The sequence below is a fragment of the Leucopleurus acutus genome (genome assembly GCF_964270905.1).
Source record: "Leucopleurus acutus genome assembly, chromosome: 6".
Taxonomy (NCBI): domain Eukaryota; kingdom Metazoa; phylum Chordata; class Mammalia; order Artiodactyla; family Delphinidae; genus Leucopleurus; species Leucopleurus acutus.
In genome coordinates, this window is record NC_139149.1 from 81,383,219 (window position 1) to 81,404,247 (window position 21,029).

A 21,029-nucleotide genomic window follows, 5' to 3' on the forward strand; every position below is an offset into this window, starting at 1 on the left:
AAAGCAAATAATTAAAAATGGAAATATAATATAAATATGTATATAATATATGATATAGTTTCTATAATATAAAAAAGAATGTACATATGTGTATAACTGAGTCACTTTGCTGTATAGCAAAGACTGGCACAACATTGTAAATCAACTATAGGTCAATAAAAAAAATGGAAATATAACCAAAGCATTTGTACTACATTTCACATTACACTTTAAGACGGTACATGAACCTGACAGTGGGTTAACCCAAGGGTTGTAAAACTATAGCCTATAGGCTAAATCTGGCCTATCATCTGTTTTTGTAAATAAAGTTTTACTGGAACATGGTCACAGTCATTGTTTATGTCTTATCTGTGGTTGTTTTCAAGCTACAATTGCAGTGAATAGTTGAGCTAGAGACCATGTGGCCTAAAGAGCTTAAAATATTTACTATTGGACCCTTTACACAAAGTTTGTTGACCACTGGGGTTTAAACTATTCAGTCTGGAAAAAAAATTTCAGGCTGAGAACTTCTGAAAATCTTTGAAAGAAAACATTAATAAGGTGCCTTAAGAGTGTATCTACTCTATTGTGGAAATAAATTATCACTACACTCAAATATATTGGATTCACCTTAATTAAAGTCAAAATCAGAAATTACAAGTTTAATAGAAACTTAAGAGAAACTAAGAAGCTATTGATACTAATGCTTTTGAGACTACAAAGAACAGGGATTAACTAGGTTATATATTTAGGTATATAAGAAGTACCTAAAGCACTTAAGTATTGGGACTTCCCTGATGGTCCAGTGGCTAAGACTCCACACACCCAATGGAGGGGGCCCTGGTTCAATCCCTGGTCAGGGAACTAGATCCCACATACCGCAACTAAAAGATCCCACAGGTCGCAACTAAAAGATCCCGCTTGCCTCAACTAAAAGATCCTGCGTGCTGCAACTAAGACCCGGCGCAGCCAAATAAATAAATAAATAAACAAACAAAAAAGGAGATAAATATTAGTGCTCTAGTTACCACAGTGTTTAAGTTAAATCTATACAACAGTTATTCTATGTTTTACTGTCAGAAAGTCTTTACAAAAGCACAAAGAGCTTTCTTGTAATATTAAAAAGTTTAATACCTCTTAAGGCCTTGACTTTTTAACGTTGAGACTATTAGTGTTTTTTTAATAGAAAATTACATTTGTTATAATGTTTGTTGTAGAAAGTTGTGTTTACTTAATGTGGTAAACTGTATTTGCAATATTTGGTTGGTATTATTCCTCATCAACCTACTTCCTATGTCACTGCTTATCTAGTTGAATAACCTCAACTAGTATGGAAGACTAAAAAGCTCTCTTAGAATTAGGTGAACATGTAGCTAAAGAAATTCCTCCTGTTAAAATTTATGTTACAAATGAAATAAAGTGACTCTAACACAGAGGTTAACTGTTTTTATTTTTTAAAAATGTTTGTTTTCTATATACTTATTATAGGTACAATAGAGGTCTTCATAAATAGTTAATTGTTTTTGTATATTTGTGCCATGGACTTCTTTGGTAGTCTACTGAGGCCTATGAACCCCTTCTCAGAATCATGTTTTTAAATATCTAAAATAAAATACATAAGATTATAAGGGAAACAAGCTATACTGTAATACACATATCTACAGACTCTTTAGGAGAGGATCTTCGGAGCAGATTAACTTTAAAACTCAGTGCAGAATCTTAGTATCTCTTTTCCTTGAACTCAAAGATTAAATGTAAATGATTGGCATGGTGATTATTCTATAATATCATCAAGAATCAGTATATCACACTTTTTGCTGCAAAGGTACTTAATAACATATAGACCCCCATCTTGCATACTATCATCATTAACATTTCAAGTATAAAAAGTGACATAATATTCAGTTTGACTCTCTTAAGGCAATCTTAGATTAGATTTTAATATTTCAGGAAAACCAAGGACAACAATATTCAGGTCTATATATTTTCTTAAGAGCAGCAACTAACTTCTGAACTTAATTAAAAATGTAATTCCCTAATTGTTTTAGAGAATTTGATTGAGCTAGGATATACTACCATTGAAAATGTGTTAATAAGATAAAAAGTAAAGTGTGGTGATATAAATTGCCATTTATGTGGGAAAAAACAAAAACTCTCAACAATTATATAATATTGTATATAAATATATAATATATACTGCATATATAGATACATGTAATATACACATATAAGGCATTATATTACCTTTTTTAAAAAAATATTTATTTATTTATTTGGCTGCACCAGGTCTTTTTTTTTTAAAACATCTTTATTGGAGTATAATTGCTTTACAATGGTGTGTCAGTTTCTGGTTTATAACAAAGTGAATCAGTTATACATATACATATGTCCCCATATCTCTTCCCTCTTGCCTCTCCCTCCCTCCCACCCTCCCTATCTCACCCCTCTAGGTGGTCACTATATTACCTTTTTTTAAAATTAATTTTTATTGGAGTATAGTTGATTTGCAATATTGTGTTAGTTTCTGCTGTACAGCAAAGGAATCAGTTATACATATACACATATCCACTCTTTTTTTAGATTCTATTCCCATATAGGTCATTATAGAGTATTGAGTAGAGTTCCCTGTGCTATACAGTAGGTTATATTACCTTTCTAAGAAGACAGGCATATAAAGAAAAGATTGCCATAATTATTAGCTATGAGGAACGATTATTGACGATTATTGACACTATTTCAATGTTTTCTTTCACACTGGGCACATCCACAACTAACTGTAGTACTTAACGTATAAAATCAATAGTTAAAGGTTCTGGGTTGAAACCTGGGTAACTTAATAATTAAAAAAAAAATGGACTTTTTCTTAGAGCTGCTTTAGGTTCACAGTGAAAATTGGGCAGAAAGTAGAGAGTTCCAATAGACTCCCTACCATCATATATGCACAACGTCCTCTATTCACATCTGGTACCAGAATGGTGCATTTGTTACATTTGATGAACCCATCATTATCACCCAAAGTCCATAGTTTACATTAGGGTTCACTCTTGGTGTTAACACATTCTATGGGTTTTGACAAATGTATGATGACATGTATCTATCATTATACTAACAGACAGAATAGTTTCACTGACCTAAAAATCCTCTGGGCTCTGCCTGTTCAACTTACCCTCCCCACAACACCTGGCAACCACTGATCTTTTTACTGTTTCCAGTTTTGCCTTTTCCAAAATGTCATATAATTGGAAACATACAGTATGTAGTGTTGTCAGATTATTATTTGTTTTACTTAGCAATATGCATTTAAGTTTCCTCCATGTTTTTCCATGGTTTGAAAGCTCATTTCTTCTTAGTGCTAAATAATATTCCATTGTCTGGATATACTGTTTCTCCATTCACTTACTGAAGGGCATCTTGGTTGCTTCCAAGTTTTGGCAATCATGAATAAGCCTGATATAAACATCTTTGTGCAGGGTTTTGTGTGGACATGTTTTCAGCTCACTTGGGTTAATACCTGAGAGCGCAGTTGCTAGATTCTATTGTATGAGTACAGTTAGTTTTGTAAGAAACCGACGAACTGTCTTCTAAAGTGGCTGTACCATTTTGCATTCTACCAGCAATGAATGAGAGTTCCTGTTCTTCCACATCCCTGCTTGCATTCAGTGCTGTCAGTATTGTGGATTTTGGCCATTCTAATGTGGGTGTAGTGTAGTGGTATCTCATTGCAGTTTTAATTTGCGATTTCCTAATGACGTATGATATTAAGCATCTCTTCAAATGCTTCTTTGCCAATTGTGTATCTTCTCTGGTGAGGTGTCTCTTAAGGCCTTTGCCCCATTTTTAAATTGGTTTGTTTTGAATTGTTTTAAAATTTCTTGTTGTGGAGTTTTAAGAATTCTTTGTATATTTTGGATAATATTCTACAAATATTTCCTCTTAGTCTGTGGCTTGTCTTCTCATTCTCTTGACACTGTCTTTCACAGAGCATAAGTTTTTCATTTTAATAAAGCCCCTGTATCAATTATTTCTCTCACGGATTATGGCTTTGGTGTTGTACCTAAAAAGTCATTGTGAAACCCAAGGTCATCTAGATTTTCTCCTATGTTGTCTTCTAGGAGTTTTATATTCTTTTTTACATTTAGGTCTGTGATCAATTTTGAGTTAATTTTTGTGAGGGGTGTAACATCTGTGTTTATATTCACTTTTTTGCATGTGGATATCCACTTGTTCTAGCATCATTTGTTGAAAAGACTACTATTCTCCATTGTATTATATTTGCTCCTTTGTCAAAGATTAGTTGACTGTCTTTTTGTGGGCGTATATATATTTTATCTGATTTAGTTGTGTGTAGAAAAACTCAAATTCATAGACTCCTATCTTAAGTCTGGGTAATGAAAAAGTAAGCAGAAAATTACTGCTTTAATAAGATATACAAAAGATATGGAAGACATTTCTAAGTGAACCACTGATATACAGCATGGTGACTATAATTAATATTACCATATTGTATACTTGAAAGTTGCTAAGAGAGTAGATCTTCCAAGTTCTTATCACAAGAAAAAAATTGTAACTATGTGAGGTTTTGGATGTTTAACTAGACTTATTGTGGTGATCATTTTGCAATATATACATATATTGAATCATTACATTTTCACCTGAACTAATACAATGTTATATATCAATTATATTTCATTATAAAAAATAAACATTTAATGAAGAAAAAAAGTGGACCACTGAGATATGTAATTATTTCCAGGTTACATAAATTTGATATAAAAGTTATCTGTAAACTTTATTTTAAAAAATGTATAAGATTAAAAAAAGGAGAAAAAACTTAAACATGATTGTGAAGTCGAGATAATTCAAAGATGCAAAAAGCTGATGGTTTTATTATTTATTAAAAAATTACTTCTTTTATATATATATATATATATGGAATAGTACATGTGTAAGGAATAGCAAATTTCAGCTGTTTTTTTTTTTTTTTTGGTCACTTACAGTGTTGTTCTTCTCAGATGTTCTGGGATTTTTACCTTGAGACAGTTTTCTCCTAAGGGTATTATCATCAGTTAAGATAGTAATACTTACAGGGGTAGAGAAAAATACTTAGAGGGTGGATAGTGGGCCAAATCAGTCCCAGTAGCTTGTGCTGAGGTTTGAGAAGGAGTTGGGGTGGGTCATGTCCAGACACAGAGCACTTGGCACCTTCATCTAGGCTATCTCAACCCATATGTGCCATTTTGCCATTACAACAGGGTGAAATGAAGGATTAAATGAAGGATCCTGAAGGATGCCTGCCAGGGAGTCAATCTCTCAATAACTCTGAGAGTTAGTAACTCTCAAAAATCTCTCAATAACTGTTCCACAATATTCTTCTTTGAATATACTCGTTAATGAGTTACACTCATTAGAGAATATGGCCAGTACAATTTACTGTATTTATAGAGATTTACTTCGTGACTAAAATATTATCAACTTTTAGAAATGTTCTATGGATGCTAGAAAAGAAATAGCCGCCTCATTGCAAGGCACAAAATTCAGTATGTATTATTCATATATAATATTTTTTAGGTCTTATTTATTCAAATCTGATTTATGATCATCATATTAAAGTCTTCCATCACAGTTACGTTTCTTTCTTCTAGTATTTCTAACAGATTTACTTTATATTTTTGATGTTACATTATTAGACTTACTTATTCATTATAGATTTAAACTTTTATCACAATAAACTGGTCTTGTTTACTGTTTTTTACTTTGTTTTTTTTATTATTATTTTTGGCTGCATTGGGTCTTTGTTGCTGCACACAGGCTTTCTCTAGTTGCGGCGAGTGGGGGCTACTCTTCGTTGAGGTGCGAGGGCTTCTTACTGCGGTGGCTTCTCTTGTTGTGGAGCACAGGCTCTAGGCGCATGGGCTTCAGTAGTTGTGTCACACGGGCTCAGTAGTTGTGGCTCATGGGCTCAGTAGTTGTGGCTCATGGGCTTAGTTGCTCCACGCCATGTGGGATCTTCCCGGACCAGGGCTTGAACCTATGTCCCCTGCATTGGCAGGCGGATTCTTAACCACTGTGCCACCAGGGAAGCCCACTGCTTTTTACTTTGAAATTTACTTTCTTATATTAATGTCATCCTGTTTTTTTTTCCCCTACTGTTGTTCACATTTGCCTGACATGTGTTGGCTGAAAACACTCAATCTGGTGTTCTTTGCACTTTTGAAGTTAATTTTTATCTTTATTAAAGTAATATATAAAAGTTCTGAAAGTCAAAGAGTGGTTAAAGGGTAAGAAACTACCCCTCCCCTGCCACTGCACTCCTATCCTGAAATTTCACCATAATCTTCCTTTTGCAGTAATTGTGCCAAGTAGTTGGTGGACCCTTTTGTTTTATTAGTTTTAATCTGTTTTTTTTTTTTAACTGATGTATAGTTGATTTACAGTATTATATTAGTTTTAGGTTTGTAACATAGTGATTCAGTATTTTTATAGAGTATACGCAAGTTGAAGTTATTATAAAACATTGGCTATATTCCCTGTGCTATACAATATATCCTTGTAGCTTATTTTATACATAGTAATTTGTACCTCCTAATCTCCCACTCCTATCTTGCCCCTCCCTTCTCCCATCTTGCCCCTCCCCTCTTCCCTCTCCCCACTGGTAACCACTAGTTTGTTTTCTATAACTGTGAGTCTGTTTTGTTATATTCATTTTTTTATTTTATTAAAAATTGTTTTTATTGGAGTATAGGTGATTTATAGTGTTGTGTTAGTTTCAGGTATACAGCAAAGTGAATCAGTTATACATATACATATATCCACTCTTTTTTTAGATTCTATTCCCATGCAGCCATTACAGAGTATTGAGTAGAGTTCCCTGTGCTATACAGTAGCTTCTTATAAGTTATCTATTTTATATATAGTAGTGTGTATATGTCAGTCCCAATCTCCCAATTTATCTCTCCCCCGTCACCCCCTGCCCTTAATGCCTGGTAACGGTAAGTTTGTTTTCTACATCTGTGACTCTACTTCTGTTCTGTAAATAAGTTCATTTATACCTTTTTTTTTAGATTCCATATATAAGCGATATCATATATTTGTCTTTCTGTGTCTGACTTACTTCACTCAGTATGACAATCTCTAGGTCCATCCATGTTGCTGCAAATGGCATTATTTTGTTCTTTTTTATTGCTGAGTAATATTCCATTGTATATATGTACCACACCTTCTTTATGCATTCCTCTGTTGATGGACATTTAGGTTGCTTCCATGTTCTGGCTATTGTAAATAGTGCTGCAGTGAACATTGTTGTACACGACTCTTTTTGAATTATGGTTTTCTCCGGGTATTTGCCCAGTAGTGGGATTGTTGGATCATATGGTAGTTCTACTTTTAGTTTTTTAAGGAACCTCCATACTGTTAGCCATAGTGGCTGTACCAATTTACATTCCCACCAACAGTGTAGGAGGGTTCCCTTTTCTCCATACCCTCTCCAGCATTTATTGTTTGTAGAGTTTTCGATGATGGCCATTCTGACTAGTGTGAGGTGATACCTCACTGTAGTTTTGATTTGCATTTCTCTAAAAATTTGTGATGTTAAGCATCTTTTCATGTGCTTTTGGGTCTTTGGAGAAATGTCTCTAGATCTTCCACTCATTTTATGATTGGGTTATTTGCTTTTTTGATATTAAGCTGCATGAGCTGTTTATATATTTTGGAGATTAATCCCTTGTCAGTTGCTTTGTTTGCAAATATTTTCTCCCATTCTGAGGACTGTCTTTTTGTTTTGTTTATGGTTTCCTTTGCTGCGCAAATGCTTTTAAGTTTAATTAGATCCCATTTGTTTATTTTTGCTTTTATTTTCATTACTCTAGGAGGTGGATCAAAAAAGATCTTGCTGTGATTTATGTCAAAGAGTGTTCTGTCTGTGTTTTCCTGTATGAGTTTTATAGTGTCTGGCCTTACATTTAGGTCTTTAATCCATTTTGAGTTTATTTTTGTATACGGTGTTAGGGAGTGTTCTAATTTCATTCTTTTTTTTCAAATTTTATTTTTGGCTGCATTGGGTCTTCGTTGCTGTGCATGGGCTTTCTCTAGTTGTGGCGAGTGGGGGCTACTCTTCATTGTGGTGCATGGGCTTCTCATTGCAGTGGCTTCTCTTGCTGCAGAGCACAGGCTCTAGGCATGCGGGCTTCAGTAGTTGTGGCTTGCAGGCTCTAGAGCGCAGGCTCAGTAGTTGTGGCGCACAGGCTTAGTTGCTCCGTGGCATGTGGGATCTTCCCAGACCAGGGCTCAAACCCGTGTCCCCTGCATTGGCAGGCGGATTCTTAACCACGGCACCACCAGGGAAGTCCCTAATTTCATTATTTTACATGTAGCTATACAGTTTTCCCAGCACCATTTATTGAAGAGACTGTCTTTTCTCCATTGTATACTTACATCGTTTGTCATAGATTAGGTGACCATAGGTGTGTGGGTTTATTTCTGGGCTTTCTATCCTGTTCCATTGATCTATATTTCTGGTTTTTTTTTTGTGCCAGTACCATACTGTCTTGATTACTGTAGCCTTGTAGTATAGTCTGAAGTCAGAGAGCCTGATTCCTCCAGCTCCGTTTTTCTTTCTCAAGATTGCTTTGGCTATTCGGGGTCTTTTGTGCTTCCATACAAATTGCAAAATCTTTTGTTCGAGTTCTGTGAGAAATGCCATTGGTATGTTTGTTTTTTTAGACTTGACGTATAAGTGATAACACACAATAATTGTCTTTGTGTGACTTATTTCACTAAGCATAATACCCTCTAGGTCCATCCATGTTATTGCAAATGGCAGAATTTCATTCTTTTTTTATGGCTGAGTAATATTCCATTGTGTGTGTAAATATATATAAATAAATATAAATATATGTAATACACCACATCTTCTTTATCCATTTATCTGTCAATGGACACTTAGGTTGCTTGCATATGTTGGCTACTGTAAATAATGCTACTATGAACAGTGGGGTGCATGTATCTTTCCACATTAGTGTTTTCATTTTCTTCTGGTATATACCTAAGAGTGGAATTGCTGGGTTGTATGGCAGTTTTATTTTTATTTTTTGAGGAACCTCCTTTTGGAAAACATACTGTTCTCCACAGTGGCTGTACTAGTTTACATTCCCACCAGCCATGCATGAGGGTTCCCTTTTCTCTACATCCTTGCCAACACTTATTTGTTGTCTTTTTTTTTTTTTGGCTGCATTGGGTCTTTATTGCTGCATGTGGGCTTTCTCTAGTTGCAGCAACCAGGGGCTACTCTTCAATGCAGTGCGTGGGCTTCTTATTGTGGTGGCTTCTCTTGTTGTGAAGCATGGGCTCTAGGCACATGGATATCAGTAATTGCAGCACACAGGCTCAGTAGTTGCAGTATGTGGGCCCTAGAGTGCATGCGCTTCAGTAGTTGTGGCATGTGGGCTCAGTAGTTGTGGCTTGCAGGCTCAAGAGCACAGGCTCAGTAGTTGTGGCACACGGGCTTAGTTGCTCTGTGGCATGTGACATCTTCCCGGACCAGGGATTGAACCCATGTCCCCTGCATTGGCAGGTGGATTCTTAACCACTGCACCACCAGGGAAGTCCCTGTTGTCTTTTTGATGATAGCTTTTCTGACAGGCATGAGTTGATATCTCACTGTGGTTTTCATTTGCATGTCTCTGATGATTAGCGATGTTGAGCATATTTCATGTGCTTATTGGCCATCTGTATCTCTTTTTTGGAAAAACATCTATTCAGGTCTTCTGCCCATTTTTTTAAAAAAAATAAATTTATTTATTCATTTTTGGCTGTGTTGAGTCTTCGTTGCTGCGCGAGGGCTTTCTCTAGTTGTGGTGAGTGGGGGCTACTCTTTGTTGCCGTGTGTGGGCTTGTCATTGTGGTGGCTTCTCTTGTTGCGGATCACGGGCTATAGGCATGTGGGCTTCTGTAGTTGCAGCAGGCGGGCTCAGTAGTTGTGGTGCGTGGGCTCTGGAGCGCTGGTTCAGCAGTTGTGGCACACGGGCTTAGTTGCTCTGTGGCATGTGGGATCTTCCCGGACCAGGGCTCGAACCCGTGTGCCGTGCATTGGCAGGTGGATTCTTATCCACTGCACCACCAGGGAAGTCCCTGCCTATTTTTTAATTGGGTTGTTGGGGTTTTTTTGGTATTAAGTTGTATGAGTTATTTATTTTTGATATTAACCTCTTATTGGTCATATCAATTGCAAATATTTTCTCCCATTCAGTGGGTTGTGTTTTCATTTTGTTGATGGTTTCCATTGCTGTGCAAAAGATTTTAAGTTTAATTAGGTCCCATTTGTTTATTTTTGCTTTTATTTCCTTTGCCTTAGGAGACAGACCCAAAAAATGTTGCTACAATTTATGTCAAAGAGTGTTCTGCCTATGTTTTCTTCTAGGAGTTTTATGGTTTCTGGTCTTGCATTTAGGTATTTAATCCACTTTGAGTTTATTTTTGTATGTGGTATGAGAAAATATTCTAATTTTTATTTACATGTAGCTGTTCAGTTTTCCCAGCACCATGTATTGAAGAGAGTGTCTTTTCTCCATTGTATGCTCTTGACTCCTTTTTCATAGATTGACCATAAGTGTGTAGGTTTATTTCTGGGCTCTCTATTCTATTCCATTGGTCTATGTGTCTGTTTTTGTGCCAGTACCATATTGTTTTGAGTACTGTAGCTTTGTAGTATAAAGTCAGGGAGTGTGATACCTCTAGCTTTGTTATTTTTTCTTAAGACTGCTTTGGCTATTTGGGGTCTTATGTGGTTCCATATAAATTTTAGGATTATTCGTTGTAGTTGATTTAATTCTTTATAGTTTTCAGAGTATAGGTGTTTGACCTCCTTGGTTAGGTTTATTCCTAGGTATTTTATTTTAATTAATTAATTTATTTTTATTTTATTTTTTTGCGGTACGCAGGCCTCTCGCTGTTGTGGCCTCTCCCGTTGCGGAGCACAGGCTCTGGACGCACAGGCTCGGCGGCCATGTAAATTTTTTTACTCCCCTCCTCCATGTTTTGTGTTTTTGATGTCATATTTTACATTTCATGTTTATCATTTCACTGTCTAAGGTAATTATAGTTGGTTTTACAATTTTTTATCTTTTAATCTTAGGACTAGCTTATTTAAGTGGTTGCTCCACAGTCTTTACTATGTATTTGCCTTTACTAGTGGTATTTTTCCTTTCCTATAGATTCTTACTTTTTGTGGCCTTTTCTTTTTCACTTAGAGAAGACCCTTTAACATTTCTTTTAGGGTAGGTTTAATATTGCTGAATTCTTTTAGTTTTTGCTTGTCTGAAAAATTCTGTATCTCTCCTTTTATTCTAAATGATAATCTTGCTTGGTAGGGTGTCCTAGGTTGCAGGTTTTTCCCTTTCAGGACTTTGAATATATTACGCCACTCCCTTCTGGCCTGCAAAGTTTCTGCAGAGAAATCAGCTGATAGCCTTATGGGGGTTCCCTTGAACTGACTCTTTGTTTTTCTCTTGCTGCCTTCAGAATCCTCTCATTATCTTTAAATTTTGCCATTTTATTCATGATATGTCTTGGTGTGGGTCTGTTTGGGTTCATCTTGTTTGGGACCCGCTGTGGTTCCTGTAGCTGGATATCTCTTTCCTCCTTTAGGTTTGGTAAGTTTTCAGCCATAATTTCATGAAATACATTTTCAACCCCTTTCTCTCTCTCTTCTCCCTATAATGTGAATGTTTTCACACTTGATGTTGTCCTAGAGGTCCCTTAAACTGTTCTCATTTTTTAAATTTGTTTTTCTTTCTGCTGTTCTGATTGGGTGGTTTCCATTATTCTACCTTCCAGATCACATATGCATCACCTGGTCTACTGTTAAGTCCCTCTAGTTTCTTTTCATTTCAGTTATCATATTCTTCTGTACTGATTGATTCTTTTTCATATTTTCTAGTTCTTTGTTACAATTGTCACTGTGTTAATCAATTCTTTTCCCTAATTCAGTTAGCATTCTTATTACTAACGCTTGAACACTTTATCTGGTAAATTATTTATTCTGTTTCATTAGTTGTTTTTTTCAGGGTTTTTCTCTTATTCTTTCATTTGAAACAAACTGCTCTCTCTTCTCGTTCTGCTTAAATTTCTCCATTTCTATGAAATTAGCTCAATCAGTTACCTATTGTGGTTTTGAAAGGGTATCCTTATGTGGGACTGTCCCTATACAGTCTGTTCGTGCCCAGTGGCTTTGGTGGGAAAGCTGGATCTGATGTGATCATGAGTTACGTCTTTCCCCAGGGTATGCTGGCAGCTATCACATTGATAAGAGGTGGGGCTGGACATGGAGGGGACAGAGCTAGAGCCAGAGCTAGGTGTGAGCCAGGGATTCTCCACTGCTCAGTGGCCAACACTACCCTATTGAAGGAAGGGTCAGGTCCCAAGTTCCTGGAGCAGAAGTCCTGAGGGTCAAGTCAGAGCTGGCTCCCTTCTCTCTAATTGTGTTCTCCCTCTTCCCAGCACTGTCACCCTTGCCCCAAAAGGGAGCAGTGCTGGAACAAGAGGGGCTGGAACAGGCTTTTGGCATGGGTTGGCGTGTAGGCTGTGGTGGTCCTGGCAGCAGTCTGCATTCCAGACTGCTCCCAATCCGCTGACTCTGCTGGTGCCAGCAATGGCTGCCCTTGCCCTGTTTAGATGCTGTGTCAGGTCTGAGCCGGCTCTGTTCCCCAAAACTGTGCAATCCCCTTGGCTGCAGTAGCCCTTGCCTGGAATGGAGCTGCACCACAGAGTAGGTGGGGCTGGAGTGCCCAGTGTGGGTCGGGGTGTGGGCTGTGGCAGTCCCAGCACCAGTGAGCGTTCTGGACCACTCCCGACCCACTGCCTCCACTAGTGCCAGAAATGGCCACCCTTGCCCTATTCAGATGTTTTTCTGTGTTTGAGCTGGCTCTGTCCCCCAGAGCTGTGCACTCCCCTTGGCCATGGAAGGCTATGAGCCAGTGTGAAGCTGTACTGCAGAGCAAGTGGGGCTGGAGTTGGTGTTTGTCTCAGGCCGGGGTGCACACCGGGGTGGTGGCAGGAAACTGGCCAGAGTCCCAGGCAGTTTCTATCTGCTTCCTCTGCCTTGTTTTGGTAGTGTGTGTGATCTTCACAAGTGGAGTCTAGGTTTCTTACAGCCCTGCTGTCAGTCCCTCTGGTTTTCAAACCTGCTAAGGCAACTTGTCTCCTCAGTGTCAGACCCCCAGGCTGGGGATACCTGAAACGTGGATTGAACCTCTCACTCCCCAGGGAGTGAGCCTGTGTAATCCCTCTCCTCTTCCCTGTTCCCTCCCGACCTGATCATTTCTCTTCCCTTCCTACCCAATTCCATCTGGATCTTGGATCTTTGTTACGACCTTGGTTGTATAAGAGTCTTTCTGCCAGATGACTTCCAGTTTGTTTTCAGTGAGAATTGCTCCACGTGTAGATATATTTTTGATGTGTTTGTGGTGGAAGGTGAGCTCTACCTGCATCCTCCTACTCCACCATTATGATCTCCCTCTGGGCCCTTTTAATCTAGACACTCCTGTCATTAACTTCCTAGGGAATTTTCTTGTACTAATTTTTTCCTAATTTCCCCCAAACCATTTTCTCTATGTCTTTTTCCAGAATTAATATTTGACTTCTTGAATTAATCTTCTGATTTTATCTTTTTCTCTATTATTATTCACCTCTGTCTTTTAAAAATCTATTTTCTAAAATCTTTTGCCTATAATGTCTAACCCTTTCACATGTAATTTATTTCAGATATCACATTAGTGGTAAAACTAGTGAAATCTGAAGAAGGTATATAGTTAAGAGAATTGTATTATTGTTCATTTCCTGTACCAGTGCCCTCCAGTCAAAGAACAGCAGGGTGAAGTATATATAGAAACTATTATTTCTGTGACTTTTCTGTAAATCTGAAATTATTTCAGAATACAAAGCTGAAAAAAATTAAAAGGACTAAGATTTTTTTTTTTTTTTTTTTTTTTTGCGGTATGCGGGCCTCTCACTGTTGTGGCTTCTCCCTTTGTGGAGCACAGGCTCTGGACGCACAGGCTCAGTGGCCATGGCTCACGGGCCTAGCTGCTCCGTGGCATGTGGGATCTTCCCGGACTGGGGCACGAAACCGTGTCCCCTGCATCGGCAGGCGGACTCTCAACCACTGCGCCACCAGGGAAGCCCAGGACTAAGATGTTTGAGAAAAAATAAAGTGTTTTCTGGGATGACTATGCATGGACCACTTCTCATAAATTTTCTCTTATCTCTGAGGGGATATTAATTATAGTTTCTTTGATTTTTTTCTGCTCCCTGAATTATATGTTTCGTCTGAATTTCTTTTTTTATCTGTTTGTTTTGGTCTCTCATTCTGAAAGCTTTCTTCTAATGTGACTGCACACCCATATTTAATAGGGCAGACTAAAATCCTAATGGGAAGTTCTTTGTGAATGATGGGTTTATCAGTGAGCTTCACCGTAGGTATTTCAGAGGGCCAGCCAACTTTTTCTCAGTGGTATCAAGCATGCAGTAAAGACAAATTTAATTCTTTCCATCATATTAATAGTTTCATACAGTGTTTTCTTACACTGGCTAGCAACCATTTTATCTTTCCTCTTTTTTAGTTTGTAATTTCGAGGAACATGGGATATATTTTTGAAAATTAATTTAATTTCCTCTTATATATGTTCTTATACATTATATATATATATGCTATTTATCCTTATCTTCAATGTACTGCCATATGCAAAAAATTTTTCATGAGACCCATGCAGTGTGTACTTTTCTGTTTATTCATCACTGAATGGAGATCCATGACAATTCTAAAAATTGGTTTCATGAGTCCTTGACTCCCCTTACTGTTCTCTGTCCCCTCTGAGGCTATCTATAGTTAGACCTATGCACAGTCCATGAAAATTTTTACCCTCTTGTATGCTCAGAGCTGCAAAGCACAGGTTTTTCCTATTCCTGCCCTCCAGAATGCAATACTTTACAATTGTCCTCCTCTACCCTGAGGATCTGCTGAATATGAAGGAATTTTAATCTCTAAATGCTTTATAGGAAGTGTTAATGATACTGAAATGAGGAAATGGTTAGGAAGAAGACAGTAGTAGAATTTTTCTGTAAGGTAAGATAGTTGCTAATGTTTAGGTGAACGCACATTATGGGTCTCTGAGCTAAAAAAACAGACAGTGGTAGTAGGTCAAATCCCTTTCCAATTTACTTTTGAATCATTCTGTCTTTCCAACAAGTAAGGTCTAACAGGCCAATAGTTGTGTTTTTCATTCAAGCCCAATCAGTGCCTTAATTAGAAGAAATTCCTCATAGCCTGGCAAGTGGTTAAATATTATCCTTAATATCAAATGTTTTCATGAATAGCTAGTAATACATTGGAGTTAAATAAAAAGAACATTTAACTTAAAGGTTAATTTCAAATTATAATTTACTCACTTTCCAGTATCTCAATTAATCCTCATAAGAATAAACTTATTAGACACTTAAATTAATGCAAAAATGGAAAAACACTGTAAGGAAACATACTTTACAATTCTCCACTTATACCCTTATTACCTAGGGATCTGATATTCATCTTAAAAGCTTCAAATGCCCAAATAGACAAGGATTTTCCTTTTGTTCCTTCCTATAGTCTAGTTCAATGGGATAATTTTAACATTATGTGATTTTGCTTTATTGACTTTAAAATTAATTCTGTATGTGACTCTGCTGAACTAGGGAATGATACCCTAATTAATACCATGTTAACCTAATAAATAGTTTCTATATTGGTCTGATTTACAATGTATTATTTGATTTGACAGAATACAGTAGCCTGTGGCTTACCGTCAGTGAGTAGCTTCTGGCAAACAGTCATTTATAGCAGTTAGACTTGTGCTCTGAACTCTGGATAAGGTCTCTATTTTATTGATTAGATTTGTTGCTTTAAGATAGCTCTGACGTCTGAAATCACTACTTCTGGATATATACAATTAACATCCTTAAAATTATAATAGAGTTTTAAAAATGACTTACACCTTACACTTTTTTTATAAAAACAATAGGCTCAAATTCTTCCAAGGAGTATTTCTACAATTGCGGTATGCAGGCCTGTCACTGTTGTGGCTTCTCCCGTTGCGGAGCACAGGCTCCGGACGCGCAGGCTCAGCGGCCATGGCTCATACGCCCAGCCGCTCCGCGGCATGTGGGATCTTCCCGGACCGCGGCACAAACCCGTGTCCCCTGCATCGGCAGGCGGACTCTCAACCACTGCGCCATCAGGGAAGCCCAACTTTTCTATAATTTTAAGTCACCAAGGTTTTTGGTACACCAGGGAAAATTTGCATAGGAAGAAAAAAGGTTAATGTTTCAAATGTCAATATTTTAATATTAGTCTACTTTAATAAATTTTAGGAAACAATTGTCTCCTATTGATTTAGTAACATTTGTGGATTAATATTTCTATATTATAATACAAATGCACTATAAACAAAAGTAGATAATTTTCCACGCAGCAAAATTTGTATAGTAAAGTATGTCTACAAGATTGTATAGTTTTAGAAAACTATAGAATTGGTTTTGGAGTTTCTGTTGCTGAGTGGGGCACCATTTTCTATTGAGTGCCATCAAATCACCTAAAGAAAAATATTTGAGTATAAAATACATGGAACCTTCAACCTTGAAAGATAAAATAGGAAATATAAAACTCTATACAAAAGCCCTGTGTTGCAGTTTTGATTTTGAAGGTTTATTTAATTGAATTTTCTTTGTTTCCCCTCATCTCTAACAAAAGGGGAATTGTGGGCTTTTTTTCTGCCCCTTAACTCAAGCTTCCTACAATCCTGCATATCTAAATTAAAAATAAAACATGCCAGGGACTTCCCTGGTGGTCCAGTGGTTAAGATTCTGTGCTTCCAATGCAGGGGGCATGGGTTCGATCCCTGGTCCGGGAACTAAGTTCCCACATGCCGCACAGCACGGCCAAAAAATATAAATAAATGAATAAAAATAAAGCATGCCAAACTTCATTGATTCTGAGATATACATCTTTTCATATTTCAAAAACTCTGAATCAGTATACATTTACAATTGATGGCAAGTTTTTTTTCTTTCATAGTGATACATAAAATAATGGTGTGTTGTATAATCCATGCTAGCTCAGATTCGATGAAATCTATTACAGTTGTGTGAGACGTGGGCTTTGGAGTAAGCTAGTTAACCACAGTTCATAGCTCTTAAACTCTTCCCTAGTCCTGAAATCTTAACTCTGTCAGGACCAAAATCTTCCCTAGGATATATCCCATGTGAAAACCAGAATTATTATAAGCCTTAACAAGACAGATTAAATACAAATAGAAACAAGTCAGTGGTTTTGTTAGCCTTTAGCCTGTGGCACAGCAGAGCAAAGATCTGTATCAGGATAGAAAGGGTAAAGTTCCTCTTAGCAGCATTTCTCCAGACAAGCAAGAGGCAGATTTCTGATTCCAGTTTTATGCTTATATGCACAAAGAAAGGTGTCTATTCACACCACTGTTATGATTTATACTCAACATATGTATAATTTTTATATGATAAAGAATAAGATACCAGTTTCTCTGTACAATTTCTGAATTACCTACTCACAGATTTAAGAAAATGTAGAAAAGTGTATACTCTTAAACTAGAAGAATTAAACTTTAAATCAAGGATGTTTAACATTAATATTCTTTGGAAATTTCTCCTATCCAACTACCACTCTATCCTCTATTGGAATTATTTAGAAGTACAACTTCAATCATTTGTGTTTATATATATATATAAAATGTGTGTGTGTATAATATATATATAATCTGCAATTGATTATCTAATATGGCATAGCTATTTCAGCTATTTCTAAATAAGTGTATCTGGAGAAAGTATTAACATTAGGAGAAGTTTGTTTTAGAAGATTTTGATACTATAATGAGCTCTCTATAAGTAACGTTTACTAACACTATAGGCTTTGGTATTAGGTCAAAATTATGATTTTAGTCCATGTTTGCAGTACAGTGGCAAGAGCAGTGAAGGAATGCAGTGAAGGGGTGAGGAGATTCGAAAGACTGTGGAGGCTCCTTAAAGTAGACTGTCCTGGTATTGAGTTCCAATATATGGTCTGGGTCAGAAGCAAAAATATGAGTGTGAAATCGCTAACCTCCATCATTTTATTGTAAAGAGTACACTGCAAGCAAGATTCATAGTACCATCATAATAGTTAATCAGTTTGGGTTCTTAGAGATGTAGTCACATTTCCCTAATATATTTATATATTGAATACACACATGGATCTAACTAGATTACCACTCCTGGCCTGGATCTGATTTAAGGTGCATGAGCACAAAATTCCCAAACTGGAAGAGTAGATCATTAACTGTTTTCATCTCCCCATAAATGTTACATGCCATTAACATAATAAAAATCTTAGTATATGAAGTATCTAGGCAAATTCATAGAGACAGACAGTAGATTAGAAGTTACCAGGGACTGCAGAGAGAAGAATATAAAGTTATTGCTTAATGGGTACAGAGTTTCTATTTGGGGTGACGAGAAAGTTTGGAACTAGATAGTGGTGACAGTTGCACAGCAATTTGGATGTAATTAATATCACTTAGCTGTACACTTAAAAATGGAAGATTTTAAGTCATATATATTTTACTACAGTAAATAAAAAGTTTTGACCATGTGTGGCTTATAAGTTGTTCAAAACTAATTCATAGAAATTATAGCTAGTTTAGAATTGTATTTCCTTCACAAGAAATAATTAACTAATTCTGTACTTCTGATTGCAAATGTGACATAAATATCCAAAGTTGTTTCTTTTCAGAAGAGAAATTTGGAAAACTTGAAATATGACTGAGAATAACAGAAAAAATTCCAAACAAACTTCTTACTTTAATTGGTTCAGGCTGCATCACAGGTGCAGGCATAGCAATGGCACTTGGAGCATAAACCTGGTGATATGTTGCTTGAACTCCATGATCAGAATAAGGCTATAACAAAACAAAGAAAAAAATATTGTTTTTCATTTATTAATTAAAAATATTTATTCAGCGTTACAATTTACTAGGCATTTTGCTACACAATGGAGAAACACAGATGAGAAACACATTATCTATCTTTAATTCACTTATAGACTTATCTGAGACAGACTAGTCAAAATTACCCTAAGTCCTATGACACATATATAGGGATCCATGGGAAAGAAAAGAATTACTTGATGTAGCTTTAGAAAGTTGGGGAGGGGGTCAGGGGAAGTTTTCTAGTGGAGTTTATGCTTGAATTTGAAGAATTAGTGAGAGAAGGTGGGAACACTATGTGAAAAGGCAGAGAGGCAACTAAGAGCACACCTCATTTGGGAGACCTGTGTGGGTTGTTTGGTACAGCTGGAAGGAAGATTATTCACCGAATGACAGCTGAAAGATGAGGCAGTAGAGTAACAGGCAGGGAACAGATCACGCAAAAGCAGATTTATGGCTTTTCCAGCAGATGGTGGCACCATTCAGTGAAATATGGAATATAAGAAAAGCAAGTTTGATGTTTATGTTATTGTGAGGGGGTTAAAGAGAAGAAGTTAGTTTTGTAACACATAAAAGTTGAGATATTTGTAGGACGTCTAGTAGAGGTATACAGTCAATCAAAAGCTATTGTAGATGTGGCTCTAAAGCAGCACTAATAGAAATAATGTGAACTACATGTTAATTAAAATCAAGACAGTCAAAAGGTACAAACTTCCAGTTATAGGTAAATAAGTACTAGGGCTGTAATGTACAACATGATAAATATAATTAACACTGCTGTACGTTATATAGGAAAGTTATTGAGAGTAAATCCTAAGAGTTCTCATCACACACAAGTTTTTTCCTATTTCTTTAATTTTCTATCTATATGAGATGATGGATGTTCACCAAACTTGTGATAATCATTTCATGATGTATGTGAATCAAATCATTATGCTGTACATCTTAAACTTACACAGTGCTGTATGTCAATTATATCTCAATAAAACTGAAAGAAAAATTTCCAGTAGCCATGTTAGAAAAGTAAAAAGAAACAAGTAAAATTAATTTCCAGTAATATATTTTATTTAAATAAATATATTAAAAATATACTAAAGTGTATTCAATATAAAATTAGTGATAAATTTTACATTCATTTTTCATACTATGTCATTAAAACTTCCTGTGTATTTTGCACTTACAACACATCTCAATTCAGACCAGCCACACGTTTCAAGTGCTCAATAGCCTCATGTGGTAATGGCTATTGTTGTACTGGAGAGTGCAGGTCTAAAATTCAGAAGTGAGGCTGGGGCTAGAGAGATGAGTATGGATGATAACATCAGAGTGCGTATGTAGGGTGAAACAATGTAGAATCGAATATGAAATCACGGGGAGCAAAAATTCAGCTTACAAAGGAAAATGAAAGGAGGTAAAAGGATTGCCACAAGAGAGCAGTATCATGGAAACCAAAGGTAGGAGGAGTTTCAAGGAGTATGTCCAATGTCTCTGACAGGTCAAGAAAGACTGAAAAGAAAGGAAAGTATTTGGCAATTAGGGAATCACTGAGGAACTTTATCAAAGGCAGCTTCAGTGGAAAGGTAATGAAGTAGACTTCAGCAGGTGAGGGGAGGATGGGTAGTGAGGCAGTGGAAATACTAGATGTAGAGTAATTTTTCAAGCTTAGCTTTGAAAGGTAGAAGAGAATTAAGGCATTGGTGGGGGTGTGTCAAAGGATAGTAATTATCTCCTACCAGGTGCTAGGCACTATACAAAGAACTTTCTGTATACAACAACTCTAATCTTTGCATCAATCTTGCAAAATAGATTTTCCGGATGTCTTTATGTTATTAATGTGGATATTACAAAACCAACCCTGTGAAGAGTTAAGTGATTACTCAAAGAAACACACTAGTAAGTGGTGAAGCTATGAACCAATGGAGAGAAAATGTCTTAAAATACATGAGAAAAGAAGGATAATAGTGGAATGAGGTCCCTGAGGAAGAGGGAAGTTATAGTATCCAGAACAAAGAGGCACAAATAACCTTGGACGAGAAA

The 21,029-nt window shown here is 36.6% G+C and overlaps 1 protein-coding gene across 1 annotated transcript in view; it reads right to left on the minus strand.

Moving 5' to 3' along the window:
- Nucleotides 1–21,029, minus strand: part of BOLL (boule homolog, RNA binding protein) — a gene marked incomplete at both ends in the record, with an annotated part of 68,103 nt that overhangs the window by 18,673 nt on the left and 28,401 nt on the right. The window contains one exon of the mRNA XM_082841723.1: nt 18,867–18,965. Within this exon, the coding sequence (XP_082697849.1) occupies nt 18,867–18,965 (99 nt within the window). The remainder of the gene's footprint in view (nt 1–18,866; nt 18,966–21,029) is intronic.